General features: G+C 42.1%; 1 protein-coding gene and 1 long non-coding RNA gene across 3 annotated transcripts in view; both read right to left on the minus strand.

Moving 5' to 3' along the window:
* Nucleotides 1–1,967: 1,967 nt before the first annotated feature.
* Nucleotides 1,968–18,451, minus strand: part of LOC127923928 (uncharacterized) — a 40,781-nt gene continuing 24,297 nt past the window's right edge. Inside the window, exons 14-18 of the mRNA XM_052508189.1 lie at nt 15,866–16,108; nt 15,015–15,185; nt 13,874–13,993; nt 4,507–4,582; nt 1,968–2,244 (exon numbers count right to left, since the gene is read on the minus strand). Coding sequence (XP_052364149.1) covers nt 2,075–2,244; nt 4,507–4,582; nt 13,874–13,993; nt 15,015–15,185; nt 15,866–16,108 — 780 coding nt within the window. The 3' untranslated portion in view covers nt 1,968–2,074. The remainder of the gene's footprint in view (nt 2,245–4,506; nt 4,583–13,873; nt 13,994–15,014; nt 15,186–15,865; nt 16,109–18,451) is intronic.
* Nucleotides 4,589–8,606, minus strand: LOC127923948 (uncharacterized). Of its 2 annotated transcripts, XR_008116287.1 has the most exons (6): nt 8,465–8,606; nt 8,321–8,428; nt 7,999–8,096; nt 7,489–7,570; nt 5,030–5,163; nt 4,589–4,989 (listed from the first exon to the last, which is right to left on the minus strand). It is a non-coding gene; the product is annotated as an uncharacterized LOC127923948 (long non-coding RNA). The 2 variants fall into 2 exon arrangements; XR_008116288.1 differs by lacking the exon at nt 7,489–7,570 and having other exon boundaries at nt 5,030–5,137; nt 8,321–8,606.

The raw sequence follows: 18,451 nt of genomic DNA on the forward strand, positions 1-18,451 counted from the left end.
CATCAAATCATTCATTCTACCTATACAACACACTCACTACTACCTCATCAAATCATTCATTCTACCTATACAACAACACACTCACTCCTACCTCATCAAATCATTCATTCTACCTATACAACACACTCACTACTACCTCATCAAATCATTCATTCTACCTATACAACAACACACTCACTCCTACCTCATCAAATCATTCATTCTACCTATACAACAACACACTCACTACTGCCTCATCAAATTCTCATTCATTCTACCTATACAACACACTCACTCCTGCCTCATCAAATCATTCATTCTACCTATACAACACACTCACTACTACCTCATCAAATCATTCATTCTACCTATACAACAACACACTCACTCCTGCCTCATCAAATCATTCATTCTACCTATACAACACACTCACTACTACCTCATCAAATCATTCATTCTACCTATACAACACACTCACTACTACCTCATCAAATCATTCATTCTACCTATACAACAACACACTCACTCCTACCTCATCAAATCATTCATTCTACCTATACAACAACACACTCACTACTACCTCATCAAATCATTCATTCTACCTATACAACACACTCACTCCTGCCTCGTCAAATCATTCATTCTACCTATACAACAACACACTCACTCCTGCCTCGTCAAATCATAACAAACAAAGCAGGACATGGAAGTTATTTATTGTTTTCCTTACAGCAGTTAGCAATACTTTTTTGAAATCCCCCAAAATAAATACAAATATTAAATTAAATAATTAGATCACCGTGTTTTTTATTCAACACAGCGACAGTAGCAACTCTGGTTGCTTCCTCTTCTCGTCTCCTTTTTCCTCAACCCCTCGACTTAATCTGCACTGATCCGATCAAGACCCAGACAAATTAAAGCAATATCAAAAACGGCCGATGTCTTTCGTGTGTTCGCCTTCACCTGTCCAGTCCTTTCGGGTCAGTGTGAAATGGAGGATAAAAGGAAAGGAGACGAGTATACAAGGACATGAGGAGAGGAAGCCGCTCTGAGAGTATGGAGACGCGGCCGAGGAGAAGAAGTAGCAGACGACAGCTGACATGCGGAGAGGGAAAACACTGGGACAGACTCCCAAATAGCACCCTATTCCCTTATAGAAGTGCACTACTTTCAAACCAGGGCCCAGTATATAGGGAATAGGGTGCCATTTGGGACACAGGCTGGGACTGGGGATGCATTCATATTAAAAATAAATCCTCATGTAGATACAGCAGATTCCAAATTCTCATGTAGACACAACAGATTCCAAATCCTCATGTAGACACAACAGATTCCAAATCCTCATGTAGACACAACAGATTCCAAATCCTCATGTAGACACAACAGATTCCAAATCCTCATGTAGACACAACAGATTCCAAATCCTCATGTAGACACAACAGATTCCAAATCCTCATGTAGACACAACAGATTCCAAATCCTCATGTAGACACAACAGATTCCAAATCCTCATGTAGACACAACAGATTCCAAATCCTCATGTAGACACAACAGATTCCAAATCCTCATGTAGACACAACAGATTCCAAATTCTCATGTAGACACAACAGATTCCAAATCCTCATGTAGACACAACAGATTCCAAATCCTCATGTAGACACAACAGATTCCAAATCCTCATGTAGACACAACAGATTCCAAATCCTCATGTAGACACAACAGATTCCATTGTATTGTCGGCTTGTTTAGAAAGAAGAAGAAAAAAGAAGCTCCGTTTGTTTTTGTAAATATACAAAGAAAAACGTGTGTTTGTCTTTTTTATTATTAAAAAAAACGCAACTCAGGTGACAAATATTTGTAGTCGTTGTTTTAAATTCCCTGACTTATGAGAAAGCACTGGGTAACCACCACAACACATGATAACCTTTCTTCAGGACAATACAGTCCAATCAAAATTGTCCTCTGCCCAGCCCTCTTTCCTACCCCCCCGAAACACACACACACACACACACACACACCTTCACATCCCACAGCTACACCCACATACATCAGTGCATTCATTTGTCATCACTCCAGCCACCTCTCCCCCCCTCTATCATTTCCCTTTAGGGCTGCGGGGTTCCCATGTGCTCTGGCTGGCGGTAAGGAGGCCTGGGAGGGCCACATAGTCTTTCTGGAAACGGGAGTTGGGCGTTCTCTGTCTCTTCCTCTCTCCCTGGGTCGTGAAGAAGGCGTCCTGGAAACGCATGCTGGAGGCCGTCGACTGGAGAGAGGAGAGAAGGAGAGAGGAGAGGAGAGGGAGGAGAGAGAGGAGAGAGGAGAGGGAGGAGAGAAGGAGAGGGAGAGAGAGGGAGAGGAAGAGAGGGAGGAGAGAGGAGAGAAGGAGAGAGGGGAGAGAGGAGAGAGAGGAGAGGGAGGAGAGGGAGGAGAGAAGGAGAGAGGAGGGAGGAGGAGAGGGGAGAGGAGGAGAGGGAGGAGAGGAGAGAGAGGAGAGAAGGAGAGAGGAGAGAGAGAGGAGAAGGAGAGAGGGGAGAGAGGAGAGAGAGGAGAGGGAGGAGAGGGAGGAGAGAGGAGAGAAGGAGAGGGAGGATAGAAGGAGAGGGAGGATAGAAGGAGAGAAGGAGAGAGAGAGAGAGGAGAGGGAGGAGAGAGAGAGGAGAGGGAGGAGAGAGAGGAGAGAAGGAGAGGGAGGAGAGGGAGGAGATAAGGAGATGGAGGAGAGAAGGAGAGGAGATAAGGAGATGGAGAAGGAGAGGGAGGAGAGGAAGGAGAGGAAGGAGAGGAAGGAGAGGAAGGAGAGGAAGGAGAGGAAGGAGAGGGAGGAGAGGGAGGAGAGGGAGGAGAGGGAGGAGAGAAGGAGGAGGGGGAGAGAAGGAGGAGAGGGGGAGAGAAGGAGGAGAGGGGGAGAGAAGGAGAGATAGGAAGAAGGAGAGAGATAAGGAGATGGAGAAGGAGAGTGAGGAGAGGAAGGAGAGTGAAGAGAGTGAGGAGAGGGAGGTGAGGAAGGAGAGGGAGGAGAGGGAGGAGAGGGAGGAGAGGGAGGAGAGAAGGAGATAAACATACAGGTACAAATGTGGTACATAGATCAGAGTCCATACAGTCAGTCTAGTATAGTAGATACAGTCAGTCTAGTATAGTAGATACAGTCAGTCTGGTATAGTATATACAGTCAGTCTAGTATAGTATATACAGTCAGTCTAGTATAGTAGATACAGTCAGTCTAGTATAGTAGATACAGTCAGTCTAGTATAGTAGATACAGTCAGTCTAGTATAGTAGATACAGTCAGTCTAGTATAGTAGATACAGTCAGTCTAGTATAGTAGATACAGTCAGTCTAGTATAGTAGATACAGTCAGTCTAGTATAGTAGATACAGTCAGTCTAGTATAGTAGATACAGTCAGTCTAGTATAGTATAGTAGATACAGTCAGTCTAGTATAGTAGATACAGTCAGTCTAGTATAGTAGATACAGTCAGTCTAGTACAGTAGATACAGTCAGTCTAGTACAGTAGATACAGTCAGTCTAGTATAGTAGATACAGTCAGTCTAGTATAGTAGATACAGTCAGTCTAGTATAGTAGATACAGTCAGTCTAGTATAGTAGATACAGTCAGTCTAGTATAGTAGATACAGTCAGTCTAGTATAGTAGATACAGTCAGTCTAGTATAATAGATACAGTCAGTCTAGTATAGTAGATACAGTCAGTCTGGTATAGTAGATACAGTCAGTCTAGTAGATACAGTCAGTCTAGTAGATACAGTCAGTCTAGTAGATACAGTCAGTCTAGTACAGTAGATACAGTCAGTCTAGTATAGTATATACAGTCAGTCTAGTACAGTATATACAGTCAGTCTAGTATAGTATATACAGTCAGTCTAGTATAGTAGATACAGTCAGTCTAGTATAGTAGATACAGTCAGTCTAGTACAGTAGATACAGTCAGTCTAGTATAGTAGATACAGTCAGTCTAGTATAGTAGATACAGTCAGTCTAGTATAGTATATACAGTCAGTCTAGTACAGTAGATACAGTCAGTCTAGTATAGTAGATACAGTCAGTCTAGTATAGTATATACAGTCAGTCTAGTACAGTAGATACAGTCAGTCTAGTATAGTATATACAGTCAGTCTAGTATAGTAGATACAGTCAGTCTAGTATAGTATATACAGTCAGTCTAGTATAGTATATACAGTCAGTCTAGTATAGTAGTATAGTATATAGATCAGAGTCCATACAGTCAGTCTAGTATATACAGTCAGTCTAGTATAGTAGATACAGTCAGTCTAGTATAGTAGATACAGTCAGTCTAGTATAGTAGATACAGTCAGTCTAGTATAGTATATACAGTCAGTCTAGTATAGTAGATACAGTCAGTCTAGTATAGTATATATCTATATCTATCCACCTACTTTTGGTCATGTAGTGTATAATAGCATCATATCACACTATAAACCATGCAGGACCACACAGGCCAGTAGATGTTTAGCGTCTAGTACAGTACTTACAGTCGCCCTTTCACCTAGTATTTTGGGAAGGTCTTCATCCAGAGTATAGACATCCTCTCGCTTAGCTACCACCTGGGAACCATCCTCAAACTCCACCTGGGAAACCACACACACACACACACACATACTTATTAATACACATCAATTTATTCTGTGGATATTATATAATCCAGTTATATTCCGTTTCTGTCCGTAAATGTGATATATTTCTACACACTCTTCCTCGTGGTTATATGAAATGTTTATTTAATATCTGACCACTACTTAATACTAATGTTAAGTTAATATCAAAGCTATTAAACCTCGTGTCTATCCCTCTACCTCTTAAAGTTATTAAATATTACTAAACCTCCATCTACCTATCAGTTATTAAATATTACTAAACCTCCATCTACCTATCAGTTATTAAATATTATTAAACCTCCATCTACCTATCAGTTATTAAATATTACTAAACCTCCATCTACCTATCAGTTATTAAATATTATTAAACCTCCATCTACCTATCAGTTATTAAATATTACTAAACCTCCATCAGTCTACCTATCAGTTATTAAATATTACTAAACCTCCATCTACCTATCAGTTATTAAATATTACTAAACCTCCATCTACCTATCAGTTATTAAATATTACTAAACCTCCATCTACCTATCAGTTATTAAATATTACTAAACCTCCTAGTCTACCTATCTACAGTTATTAAAGTTATTAAACCTCCATCTACATCAGTTATTAAATATTATAAACCTCCATCTACCTATCAGTTATTAAGCAGCACCTCCATCTACCTATCAGTTATTAAATATTACTAAACCTCCATCTACCTATCAGTTATTAAATATTACCCACCTCCATCTACCTATCAGTTATTAAATATTACTAAACCTCCATCTACCTATCAGTTATTAAATAGACTAAACCTCCATCTACCTATCAGTTATTAAATATTACTAAAGTCATCTACCTATCAGTTATTAAATATTCTAAACCTCCATCTACCTATCAGTTATTAAATATTACTAAACCTCCATCTACCTATCAGTTATTAAATATTACTAAACCTCCATCTACCATCAGTTATTAAATATTAGTAAACCCACCATCTACCTATCAGTCTATTAAATATTACTAACCCCTCAGTCTCCTACCTATCAGTTATTAAATATTACTAAACCTCCTGTCTCTCATCTACCTATCAGTTATCTAAATATTACTAAACCTCATCTACCTATCAGTTATTAAATACCTAAACCTCCATCTACCTATCAGTTATTAGTCTATTACTAAACCTCCATCTACCTATAGTTATTAAATATTCCACCTTAAACCTCCATCTACCACAGTTATTAATATTATTAAACCTCCATCTCTCCACAGTTATTAAATATTACTAAACCTCCATCTACCTATCAGTTAGTATAGTTAACCCACCTAAACCTCCATCTACCTATAGTTATTACCAGTCTCTAAACCTCCATCTACCATCAGTTATTAAATATTACTAAAGTCCATCTACCTATCAGTTATTAAATATTACTAAACCTCCATCTCCATCAGTTATTAAATATTACTAAACCTCCATCTACCTATCAGTTATTAAATATTACTAAACCTCCATCTACCTATCAGTTAACCTAAACCTCCATCTACCTCCAGTATTAAAGTCAGTCTACTAAACCTATCTACCTATCAGTTATTAAATATACTAAACCTCCATCTACCTATCAGTTCTAAATATCTAAACCTCCATCTACCTCTCAGTTATTAAATATTACTAAACCTCCATCTACCTATAGTTATTAAATATTACTAAACCTCCATCTACCTATCAGTTATACTAAACCTATCTACCTATCATACCTAAACCCATCTACCTATCAGTTATTAAATATTACTAAACCTCATCTACCTATCAGTTATTAAATATTACTAAACCTCCATCTACCTATCAGTTATTAAATATTACTAAACCTCCATCTACCTATAGTATTAAATATTACTAAACCTCCATCTACCTATCAGTTATTAAATATTACTAAACCTCCATCTACCTATCAGTTATTAAATATTACTAAACCTCCATCTACCTATCAGTTATTAAATATTACTAAACCTCCATCTCCATCCTAAATATTACTAAACCTCCATCTACCATCAGTTATTAAATATTCTAAACCTCCATCTACCTATCAGTTATTAAATATTCTAAACCTCCATCTACCTATCAGTTATTAAATATTACTAAACCTCCATCTACCTATCAGTTATTAAATATTACAGTAAACTGTATAGTCCATCTACCTATCAGTTATTAAATATTACTAAACCCCATCTACCTATCAGTTATTAAATATTACTAAACCTCCATCTACCTCAGTTATTAAATCTTACTAAACCTCCATCTACCTATCAGTTATTAAATATTACTAAACCTCCATCTACCTATCAGTCCATTAAATATTCTAAACCTCATCACCTATCAGTTATTAAATCCACCTAAACCTCCATCTACCTATCAGTTATTAATAAATATTACTAAACCTCCATCTACCTATCAGTTATTAAATATTACTAAACTCTCTCCATCTACCTATCAGTTATTAAATATTACTTCTCTCCATCTACCTATCCATTAAATATTACTAAACCTCCATCTACCTATCAGTTATTAAATATTACTAAACCTCCATCTACCTATCAGTTATTAAATATTACTAAACCTCCATCTACCTATCAGTTATTAAATCCATTGAACCCACCCATCTACCATCAGTTATTAAATATTACCCACCTCATCTCCACCTATCAGTTATTAAACCTAAACCTCCATCTACAACCCAGTTCTCTTAAATATTACTAAACCTCCTCCTCCACCTCAGTTATTCTCCCTAAACCTCCATCTACCTATCCATTAAATATTACTAAACCTCCATCTACCTATCAGTTATTCCAATATTACTAAACCTCCATCTACCTACAGTTATTAAATATTACTAAACCTCCATCTACCTATCAGTTATTAAATATTACTAAACCTCCATCTACCTATCAGTTATTAAATATTACTAAACCGCCATCTACCTCTCAGTTATTAAATATTACTAAACCTCATCTACCTATCAGTTATTAAATATTACTAAACCTCCATCTACCATCAGTTATTAAATATTACTAAACCTCCATCTCCTATCAGTTATTAAATATTACTAAACCTCCATCTACCTATCAGTTATTAAATATTACTAAACCTCCATCTACCTATCAGTTACTTAAATATTATTAAACCTCCATCTACCTATCAGTTATTAAATATTACTAAACCTCCATCACCTATCAGTTATTAAACCCATTACTAAACCTCCATCTACCTATCAGTTATTAAATATTACTAAACCTCCATCTACCTATCAGTTATTAAATATTACTAAACCTCCATCTACCTATCAGTTATTAAATATTACTAAACCTCCATCTACCATCAGTTTTAAATATTATTAATCTCCATCTACCTATCAGTTATTAAATATTACTAAACCTCCATCTACCTATCAGTTATTAAATATTACTAAACCTCCATCTACCTATCAGTTATTAAATATTATTAAACCTCCATCTCTATCAGTTATTAAATATTACTAAACCTCCATCTAATCAGTTATTAAATATTACTAAACCTCCATCTACCTCAGTTATTAAATATTACTAAACCTCCATCTACCTATCAGTTATTAAATATTACTAAACCTCCATCTACCTATCAGTTATTAAATATTACTAAACCTCCATCTACCTATCACCCCTCTCCACCTATTTATTAAATATTTACTAAACCTCCATCTACCTATCAGTTATTAAATATTACTAAACCTCCATCTACCTATCAGTTATTAAATATTACTAAACCTCCATCTACCTATCAGTTATTAAATATTACTAAACCTCCATCTACCTATCAGTTATTAAATATTATTAAACCTCCTGTCGATCCATCTACCGATCAAAGTTATTAAAAGGGACAATTTACACATTATAAAACCTCCCATCTGGCATCACTGAGCAGCACCTGCATCAGAGAGTGGTTTAGACATACCTTAACCCACCTCTCTCCACCTCAACCCACCTCTCTCCACCTCAACCCACCTCTCTCTCCACCTTAACCCACCTCTCTCTCCACCTTAACCCACCTCTCTCCCACCCTCTCTCCACCTTCTCCACCTCTCCCACCATCTCTAACCCACCTCACCCACCTCTCTCCACCTTAACCCACCTCTCTCCACCTCCACCCACCTCTCTCCACCTCAACCCACCTCTCTCCACCTCTAACCCACCACCCCTCCCCACCTCTCACCTCTCAACCCATCTCTCTCCACCTCAACCCACCTCAACCCACCTCTCCCCACCTCTAACCCACCTCTCTCCAACTCAACCCACCTCTCTCCACCTCAACCCACCTCTCTCCACCTCTGGTTCTCTCTCCACCTTAACCCACCTCTCTCCACCTTAACCCACCTCTCTCCACCTTAACCCATCTCTCTCCACCTTAACCCACCTCTCTCCACCTCTCTCCACCTCTCTCCACCTCTCTCCCACCTTAACCCACCTCTCTCCACCTTAACCCAACTCTCTCCACCTTAACCCACCTCTCTCCATCTCTCCCCACCTCTCTCCACCCTCTCCCACCCAACCCACCTCAACCCACCTCTCTCCACCTCTCCCCACCTCTCTCCACCTTAACCCACCTCTCTCCCACCTCAACCCACCTCTCTCTAACCCACCTTAACCCACCCTCTCTCTCCACCTTAACCCACCTCTCTCTCCACCTTAACCCACCTCTCTCTCCACTCTTAACCCACCTCTCTCTCCACCTTAACCCACCTCTCTCTCTCCACCTTAACCCCACCCTCTCTCCACCTCAACCCACCTCTCTCTCCACCTCAACCCACCTCTCTCCACCTCAACCCACCTCTCTCCACCTCAACCCACCTCTCTCCACCTCAACCCACCTCTCTCCACCCTCTCCCCACCTCAACCCATCTCTCCACCTCAACCCACCTCTCCCCACCTCAACCCATCTCTCTCCACCTCAACCCACCTCTCTCCACCTCAACCCACCTCAACCCATCTCTCTCCACCTTAACCCACCTCTCGCCACCTCACCCCACCTCTCTCCACCTCAACCCACCTCTCTCCATCTCTCAACCCCCTCTCTCCACCTCACCCCACCTCTCCACCTCACCCCATCTCTCTCCACCTCACCCCATCTCTCTCCACCTCACCCCACCTCTCTCCACCTCAACCCACCTCTCTCCACCTCAACCCACCTCTCTCCACTCAACCCATCTCTCTCCACCTCAACCCACCTCTCTCTCCACCTTAACCCACTTCTCTCCACCTCAACCCACCTCAACCCACCTCTCTCCCCACCTCAACCCACCTCTCTCCACCTCAACCCACCTCTCTCCACCTCAACCCACCTCTCTCCACCTCTCCCCACCTCTCTCCACCTCTCCCCACCTCTCCCCACCTCAACCCACCTCTGTCTCTCCACCTCTCCTCACCTCTCCCACCTCTCTCCACCTCAACCCACCCTCTCTCCACCTCAACCCACCCTCTCTCCACCCACCCTCTCCCCACCTCTCTCCACCTCCCCATCTCGCCACCTCACCCCACCTCTTCCACCTCAACCCACCTCTCTCCACCTCTCTCCACCTCTCCCACTCTCCCCACCTCTCTGGTCTCTCCCCCTCTCCCCACCCTCTCCACCTCAACCCACCTCTCTCCACCTGTGTCCCCTCCCCACCTCAACGTGTGGAGGAAGGTTTCCCCTGTTAACACTTTTCTAAAGCGTTGTCACAGAGCAGCCCCCTGCGTCAGAGGCCAGTTGTGCAACATAACACGCGTTCCACAGAGAGAGAACTAAACCAAACTGGAGACTTAAGTGGTTGTTTCTCCACCATCTTGACTTGGTGAATATTTCATCAAGTTTAAATAATGCAGATCATCGCCGCCTCATTCTCCTCCATCATCTCTCTTCTCTCCCCATCCTCAATCTCCCCCTCTCTTTGCCAGTCTCTCCCCATCTGTTTTCTCAATCCTCCCCCTCTCTTTGCCAGTCTCTCCCCATCTGTTTTTCTCAATCCTCCCCACCTTTGCCCCCTCCCCATCTGTTCTTTCTCTCACCTCCCCCTCCCCAGTCTCTCTCTCACTCTCTGGTAGAACTTACAGACCTAAAGTATCAGGGTGCACTAAAGATGACAAAAGTTGAGTGAGTTCCGTTTACTGCCCTGTGTTCTGGTTCTGGTCTAACACCTGTATGGCTGCAGTGTGTCTTGGTTCTGGTTCTGGTCTAACACCTGTATGGCTGCAGTGTGTCCTGTCTTGGTTCTGGTTCTGGTCTAACACCTGTATGGCTGCAGTGTGTCCTGTCTTGGTTCTGGTTCTGGTCTAAACCTGTATGGGTGCAGTGTGTCCTGTCTTGGTTCTGGTTCTGGTCCAACACCTGTAATGGCTGCAGTGTGTCCTGTCTTGGTTCTGGTTCTGGTCTAACACCTGTATGGCTGCAGTGTGTCCTGTCTTGGTTCTGGTTCTGGTCAACACCTTTATGTAATGGCTGCAGTGTGTCCTGTCTTGGTTCTGGTTCTGGTCCAACACCTGTATGGCTGCAGTGTGTCCTGTTCTGGTTCTGGTCTAACACCTGTATGGCTGCAGTGTGTCCTGTCTTGGTTCTGGTTCTGGTCCAACACCTTTATGTAATGGCTGCAGTGTGTCCTGTCTTGGTTCTGGTTCTGGTCTAACACCTGTATGGCTGCAGTGTGTCCTGTCTTGGTTCTGGTTCTGGTCTAACACCTGTATGGCTGCAGTGTGTCCTGTCCTGGTTCTGGTTCTGGTCTAACACCTGTATGGGTGCAGTGTGTCCTGTCTTGGTTCTGGTCTAACACCTCTATGTAACGGCTGCAGTGTGTCCTGTCTTGGTTCTGGTTCTGGTCTAACACCTGTATGGCTGCAGTGTGTCCTGTCCTGGTTCTGGTTCTGGTCTAACACCTGTATGGCTGCAGTGTGTCCTGTCTCTGGTTCTGGTTCTGGTTCTGGTCTAACACCTGTATGGCTGCAGGGTGTGTGTCCTGTCTTGGTTCTGGTTCTGGTCTAACACCTGTATGGCTGCAGTGTGTCCTGTCTTGGTTCTGGTTCTGGTCCAACACCTTTATGTAATGGCTGCAGTGTGTCCTGTCTTGGTTCTGGTTCTGGTCCAACACCTTTATGTAACGGCTGCAGTGTGTCCGAAAGTCTTGGTATGTCTGTCCTGGATGCTAACACCTGTATGGCCATGTCCTGTCTGATTCACACAGAGTCTCCTCTGAACAGTTGATGTTGCAGATGTCCTGTTACTTGAACTCTGGCATTTATTTGGCTGCACACCTGATGGGTGCAGTGTGTCCTCTTGAACTTATTTCTCAGTCTCTGGGTCTCCTTTCCTGTGGTGGTCCTGCAGACAGTGTAACCTGGGTCTTCCTGGTTCCTGGTTCTGGTCCACCTGATGAGACAGTTAACTCCTGGGTCTTCCTTTCCTGGGCGGTCCTCATGAGAGCCAGGTAACTCTGGGTCTTCCTTTCCTGTGGCGGTCCTCATGAAGCCACCTCTGGGTGCAGTTTCCTGTCTTGGTTCTGGAGACAGGTCTAACACCTGAATGTATCCTCTCCAGTCTTGGTAACTCTGGTTCTTCCTTTCCTGTATGGCTGCAGTGTGTCCTGTCTTGCCTGGTTCTAATAAACACCTCCTCTGGCTGCAGTGGGAACTCTTGGTCTTCCTTTCCTGGTTCTGAGCCAGGTCTAACACCTGTGGCGGTCATGAGAGCCAGGTAACTCTGGGTCTGTCCCTTGGTTCTGTGGTGGTCTAACACCTGTAACTCTGCAGTGTGTCCTGTCTTGGTTCTGGTCCTCAACACCAGGTAATGGGTCTGCAGTGTGGTGGTCCTAATGAGAGCCAGGTAACTCTTCTTCCTTTCCTTGGCTGGTCCTCTGAAGCCACCTGTAACTCAGTGTGTCTTCCTTTCCTGTTCGGTCTCATGAGAGCCAGTTTCATCATAGCGCTTCTGGTTTTTGTCACCTGTATGGAAAGTTTCAAAGTTCTTAATTTTCTGAACTGTCTAACCCTGTCTTGCAGTAATGTCCTGGTTCTGGTTCTCTAACACCTGTATTTGCAGCTGTTCTTGCCATAATATGGTTCTGGTCTAACACCAAATGGGGCAGTGTGTCTGTCTTGTACAACTGGTCAAACACCTGTATGGGTGCAGTGGGACACTGTCTTTTCACCTCCGGATGAAAACCGTGTGCAAAGTGTTCTGTCCTGTTCTGGTTCCAACACCTGTATGTATGCAGTGTGTATTTGGTTCTCCAAAGTTTCTAAAACTGTTATAATAATCTGGTTCTGAAATGTCAGGCGAACACCTGTAAAAATGCAGTGTGTCCAGGTCTTGGGATTTCTAGTTCTTTAACACCTGACTGCCTATACAAATGTCCATTGACTTCTGGACTCAAATTGCACTTCCTATGGCTTCCACTAGGTGTCCAGTCTTTGGTTCTGGTTCTGGCTTGTATTCTGAAAAATGAGGGAGTAAGACCTGTCTGATTCTGGACCCTGCCGTGTCCCAGAGGTTTTTCATGGCTGCAGTGAGTCCTTTCTTGTTTTTCTTTTATATTGACGGCTTTTGTCCCGTTGAAATATTATTGATTATTATGACTAAAAACAATTTGCAGACGCTTTTGATTATAAACATTGTTTGTCATGTTTCTACATTTACTGATATGGGTTTCTCTTTTACCTGTGACTGCCTTTGATCCTGCCATTACTGAACAAAACTGAGGTTTTTGGATACAAAAGGTACTTTATCGAATAAAACAAAACATTTATTGAGTAAATGGGAATCTTGTGAGGCGCAACCATATGAAGATCATCAAATAGTGTTTTGTTTTTATCTTTATTTCTGACTTGTGTAACTCCTCTACTTGGCTGGTTACTGTTTGTAATGATTTGTCTGCCGGCCGCTGTTCTCAGATAATTCATGGTTTGCAATGTAGAACATACTGAAAATAAAGCCTTTTTGAAATCTGACATGAGTGAATTGTGTGTGTGAAGTTCATCTTTAAACCGATATATAACATTGTATGTTTTATGAATTTTATAATGTATGTATTTATGTTTTATAGTATTTATGTTTGTATGTATGTGGCGTCTGTATGTATGTATGATGTATGTAGGTGTATGTATGTATGTTATGTATGTATGTACAAATGTATGTATGTATGTATGTATTTTGTATGTATGTGTGTATGTGTGTGTGTGTGTGTGTGCGTGCGTGTGTGTGTGTGTGTGCGTGCGTGCGTGCACCTGGTACATATGCGAGGTGTTGGATCCCTGGTATTTGGCTCCATAGAAGAGTCCATCAGGCCACTTCACCTGGACAGCCTCCCCTACTTCTGGAGGACCGAGACAGGCACAGTCCCGGCTCTGAGAGGACAGGAGAGAGGAGCTCAATGGGGTGTCCCTCATCACCACTCTGTCCTCTGGGTGGGGGGGTTGTCCCTCCTCACCACTCTGTCCTCTGGGTTGGGGGGGGGGTGTTGTCCCTCACCACTCTGTCCTCTGGGTTGGGGGGGAGTTGTCACCACTATGTCCTCTGGGTGGGGGGTTGTCCCTACTCACCACTATGTCCTCTGGGTGGGGGAGTTGTCCCTCCACACCACTATGTCCTCTGGGGGGGGGGGTTGTCCCTCCTCACCACTATGTCCTCTGGGTGGGGGAGGCTGTCCCTCCACACCACTATGTCCTCTGGGTGGGGGGTTGTCCCTCCTCACCACTATGTCCTCTGGGTGGGGGGGTTGTCCCTCCTCACCACTATGTCCTCTGGGTGGGGGGGTTGTCCCTCCTCAACACTATGTCCTCTGGGTGGGGGGGTGGTTGTCCCTACTCACCACTATGTCCTCTGGGTGGGGGGGGGGTGGGGGGTTGTCCCTACTCACCACTATGTCCTCTGGGTGGGGAGGGGTTGTCCATACTCACCACTATGTCCTCTGGGTGGGGGGGGGGTTGTCCATACTCACCACTATGTCCTCTGGGGGGGGTTGTCCCTCCTCACCACTATGTCCTCTGGGTGTGTGTGTGTGTGTCCCTCCTCACCACTATGTCCTCTGGGTGTGTGTGTGTATGTGTGTGGTGTGTGTGTGTCCCTCCTCACCACTATGTCCTCTGTGTGTGTGTGTGTGTGTCCCTCCTCACCACTATGTCCTCTGGGTGGGGGTGTGTGTGTATCCCTCCTCACCACTATGTCCTCTGGGTGTGTGTGTGTGTCCCTCCTCACCACTATGTCCTCTGGGTGTGTGTGTGTGTGTGTGTGTGTGTGTGTGTGTGTGTCCCTCCTCACCACTATGTCCTCTGGGTGGGGGTGTGTGTGTATCCCTCCTCACCACTATGTCCTCTGGGTGTGTGTGTGTGTGTGTGTGTGTGTGTGTGTGTGTGTGTCCCTCCTCACCACTATGTCCTCTGGGTAGGTGTCGTTGCTGAAGGATCCGTCATCAAACATGACCTCATAGAAGGTCTGGGAGGTCACCTGGGTGACCTTTGAACTGTAGTACCGCAGGTTCTTGTGTTTGGAGATGACGGTCTGACCCAGGACGATGTCCTTCTGAAACGCTGCACGCTGCTGAGAGAGAGAGAGAGATGGAAGGAAAGAGAGATATCACCATCTGGCTGAGGATAAAAGACCAGAGTGTGTCACTAGCAGAAAGTATATATTTGTAACCAAGCCTCAAAGCTCCATGGTAACCAAGCCTCAAAGCTCCATGGTAACCAAGCCTCAAAGCTCCATGGTAACCAAGCCTCAAAGCTCCATGGTAACCAAGCCTCAAAGCTCCATGGTAACCAAGCCTCAAAGCTCCATGGTAACCAAGGCTCAAAGCTCCATGGTAACCAAGGCTCAAAGCTCCATGGTAACCAAGGCTCAAAGCTCCATGGTAACCAAGGCTCAAAGCTCCATGGCAACCAAGGCTCAAAGCTCCATGGCAACCAAGGCTCAAAGCTGGCATTGGGAAAAGACCAGTAAAGTGAGTTGGTTAAGAAAATGCAACTGTTCAGCGGGGCTGAGATGGACCGTGGTGTAGGTGTGTGTGTCTATGTCTACTTGGTGTGTGTGTGTGTGTCTATGTCTACTTGTTGTGTGTGTGTGTGTGTCTATGTCTACTTGGTGTGTGTGTGTGTCTATGTCTACTTGGTGTGTGTGTGTGTGTGTCTACTTGGTGTGTGTGTCGGTCTATGCTTCCGTGTGTGTGTGTGTGTCTACTTGGTGTGTGTGTGTGTCTACTTGTGTGTGTGTGTGTTACCTACTGTGGTGGGAGGGACCGAAGCCGAGCCGCTATGAGTACTCACAGCAGACGAGCTCCGTGATTGGTGCCTGTGGCAGGTGATTGACACCACGTAAGGCCACTCGTCCGGCTCCATGGTGACCCCGGCGGCGTGGGCACAGGTAACGTGGAAGGAGGTGGGGCATCGACCGCACGAACACTGGATACATGCCCCTCCCCCGCCCTGGCCACGCCTCACACACCGCTTACGGCAGTAGATACACTTCTACACACACAGAGACAGAGAGAGAGAGAGAATCAACTCCACTGACTGAAATCAACTCTGATACAGAGAATCAACTCAATTGACTGAAATCAACTCTTCTACAGAGAATCAACTCAACTGACTGAATCAACTCTGCTACAGAGAATCAACTCAACTGACTGAAATCAACTCTTCTACAGAGAATCAACTCAACTGACTGAAATCAACTCTTCTACAGAGAATCAACTCAACTGACTGAAATCAACTCTTCTACAGAGAATCAACTCAACTGACTGAAATCAACTCTTCTACAGAGAATCAACTCAACTGACTGAAATCAACTCTTCTACAGAGAATCAACTCAACTGACTGAAATCAACTCTTCTACAGAGAATCAACTCAACTGACTGAAATCAACTCTTCTACAGAGAATCAACTCCACTGACTAAATCAACTCCACTGACTAAATCAACTCTTCTCCAGAGAATCAACTCAACTGACTGAAATCAACTCTTCTACAGAGAATCAACTCTTCTACAGAGAATCAACTCAACTGACTGAAATCAACTCTTCTACAGAGAATCAACTCAACTGACTGAAATCAACTCTTCTACAGAGAATCAACTCCACTGACTAAATCAACTCTTCTCCAGAGAATCAACTCTTCTACAGAGAATCAACTCTTCTACAGAGAATCAACTAGTTAACTAGAGAATCAACATCTTAAACCCATAGAATCAACATAGTAGACTAAATATCATCAGATTAAACCCTATAGTTAGTTAACATAGTAGACCAAATATCATCAGATTAAACCCTATAGTTAGTTAACATAGAAGACTAAATATCATCAGATTAAACCCTATAGTTAGTTAACATAGTAGACTAAATATCATCAGATTAAACCCTATAGTTAGTTAACATAGTAGACTAAATATCATCAGATTAAACCCTATAGTTAGTTAACATAGTAGACTAAATATCATCAGATTAAACCCTATAGTTAGTTAACATAGTAGACTAAATATCATCAGATTAAACCCTATAGTTAGTTAACATAGTAGACTAAATATCATCAGATTAAACCCTATAGTTAGTTAACATAGTAGACTAAATATCATCAGATTAAACCCTATAGTTAGTTAACATAGTAGACTAAATATCATCAGATTAAACCCTATAGTTAGTTAACATAGTAGACTAAATATCATCAGATTAAACCCTATAGTTAGTTAACATAGTAGACTAAATATCATCAGATTAAACCCTATAGTTAGTTAACATAGAAGACTAAATATCATCAGATTAAACCCTATAGTTAGTTAACATAGTAGACTAAATATCATCAGATTAAACCCTATAGTTAGTTAACATAGTAGACTAAATATCATCAGATTAAACCCTATAGTTAGTTAACATAGTAGACTAAATATCATCAGATTAAACCCTATAGTTAGTTAACATAGAAGACTAAATATCATCAGATTAAACCCTATAGTTAGTTAACATAGTAGACTAAATATCATCAGATTAAACCCTATAGTTAGTTAACATAGAAGACTAAATATCATCAGATTAAACCCTATAGTTAGTTAACATAGAAGACTAAATATCATCAGATTAAACCCTATAGTTAGTTAACATAGTAGACTAAATATCATCAGATTAAACCCTATAGTTAGTTAACATAGTAGACTAAATATCATCAGATTAAACCCTATAGTTAGTTAACATAGTAGACTAAATATCATCAGATTAAACCCTATAGTTAGTTAACATAGTAGACTAAATATCATCAGATTAAACCCTATAGTTAGTTAACATAGTAGACTAAATATCATCAGATTAAACCCTATAGTTAGTTAACATAGAAGACTAAATATCATCAGATTAAACCCTATAGTTAGTTAACATAGTAGACTAAATATCATCAGATTAAACCCTATAGTTAGTTAACATAGTAGACTAAATATCATCAGATTAAACCCTATAGTTAGTTAACATAGAAGACTAAATATCATCAGATTAAACCCTATAGTTAGTTAACATAGTAGACTAAATATCAGATTAAACCCTATAGATAGTTAACATAGTAGACTAAATATCATCATCAGATTAAACCCTATAGTTAGTTAACATAGTAGACTAAATATCAGATTAAACCCTATAGTTAGTTAACATAGAAGACTAAATATCATCAGATTAAACCCTATAGTTAGTTAACATAGAAGACTAAATATCATCAGATTAAACCCTATAGTTAGTTAACATAGTAGACTAAATATCATCAGATTAAACCCTATAGTTAGTTAACATAGTAGACTAAATATCATCAGATTAAACCCTATAGTTAGTTAACATAGT

The sequence above is a fragment of the Oncorhynchus keta genome, unplaced genomic scaffold (assembly GCF_023373465.1).
Source record: "Oncorhynchus keta strain PuntledgeMale-10-30-2019 unplaced genomic scaffold, Oket_V2 Un_contig_3378_pilon_pilon, whole genome shotgun sequence".
Lineage (NCBI taxonomy): Eukaryota > Metazoa > Chordata > Actinopteri > Salmoniformes > Salmonidae > Oncorhynchus > Oncorhynchus keta.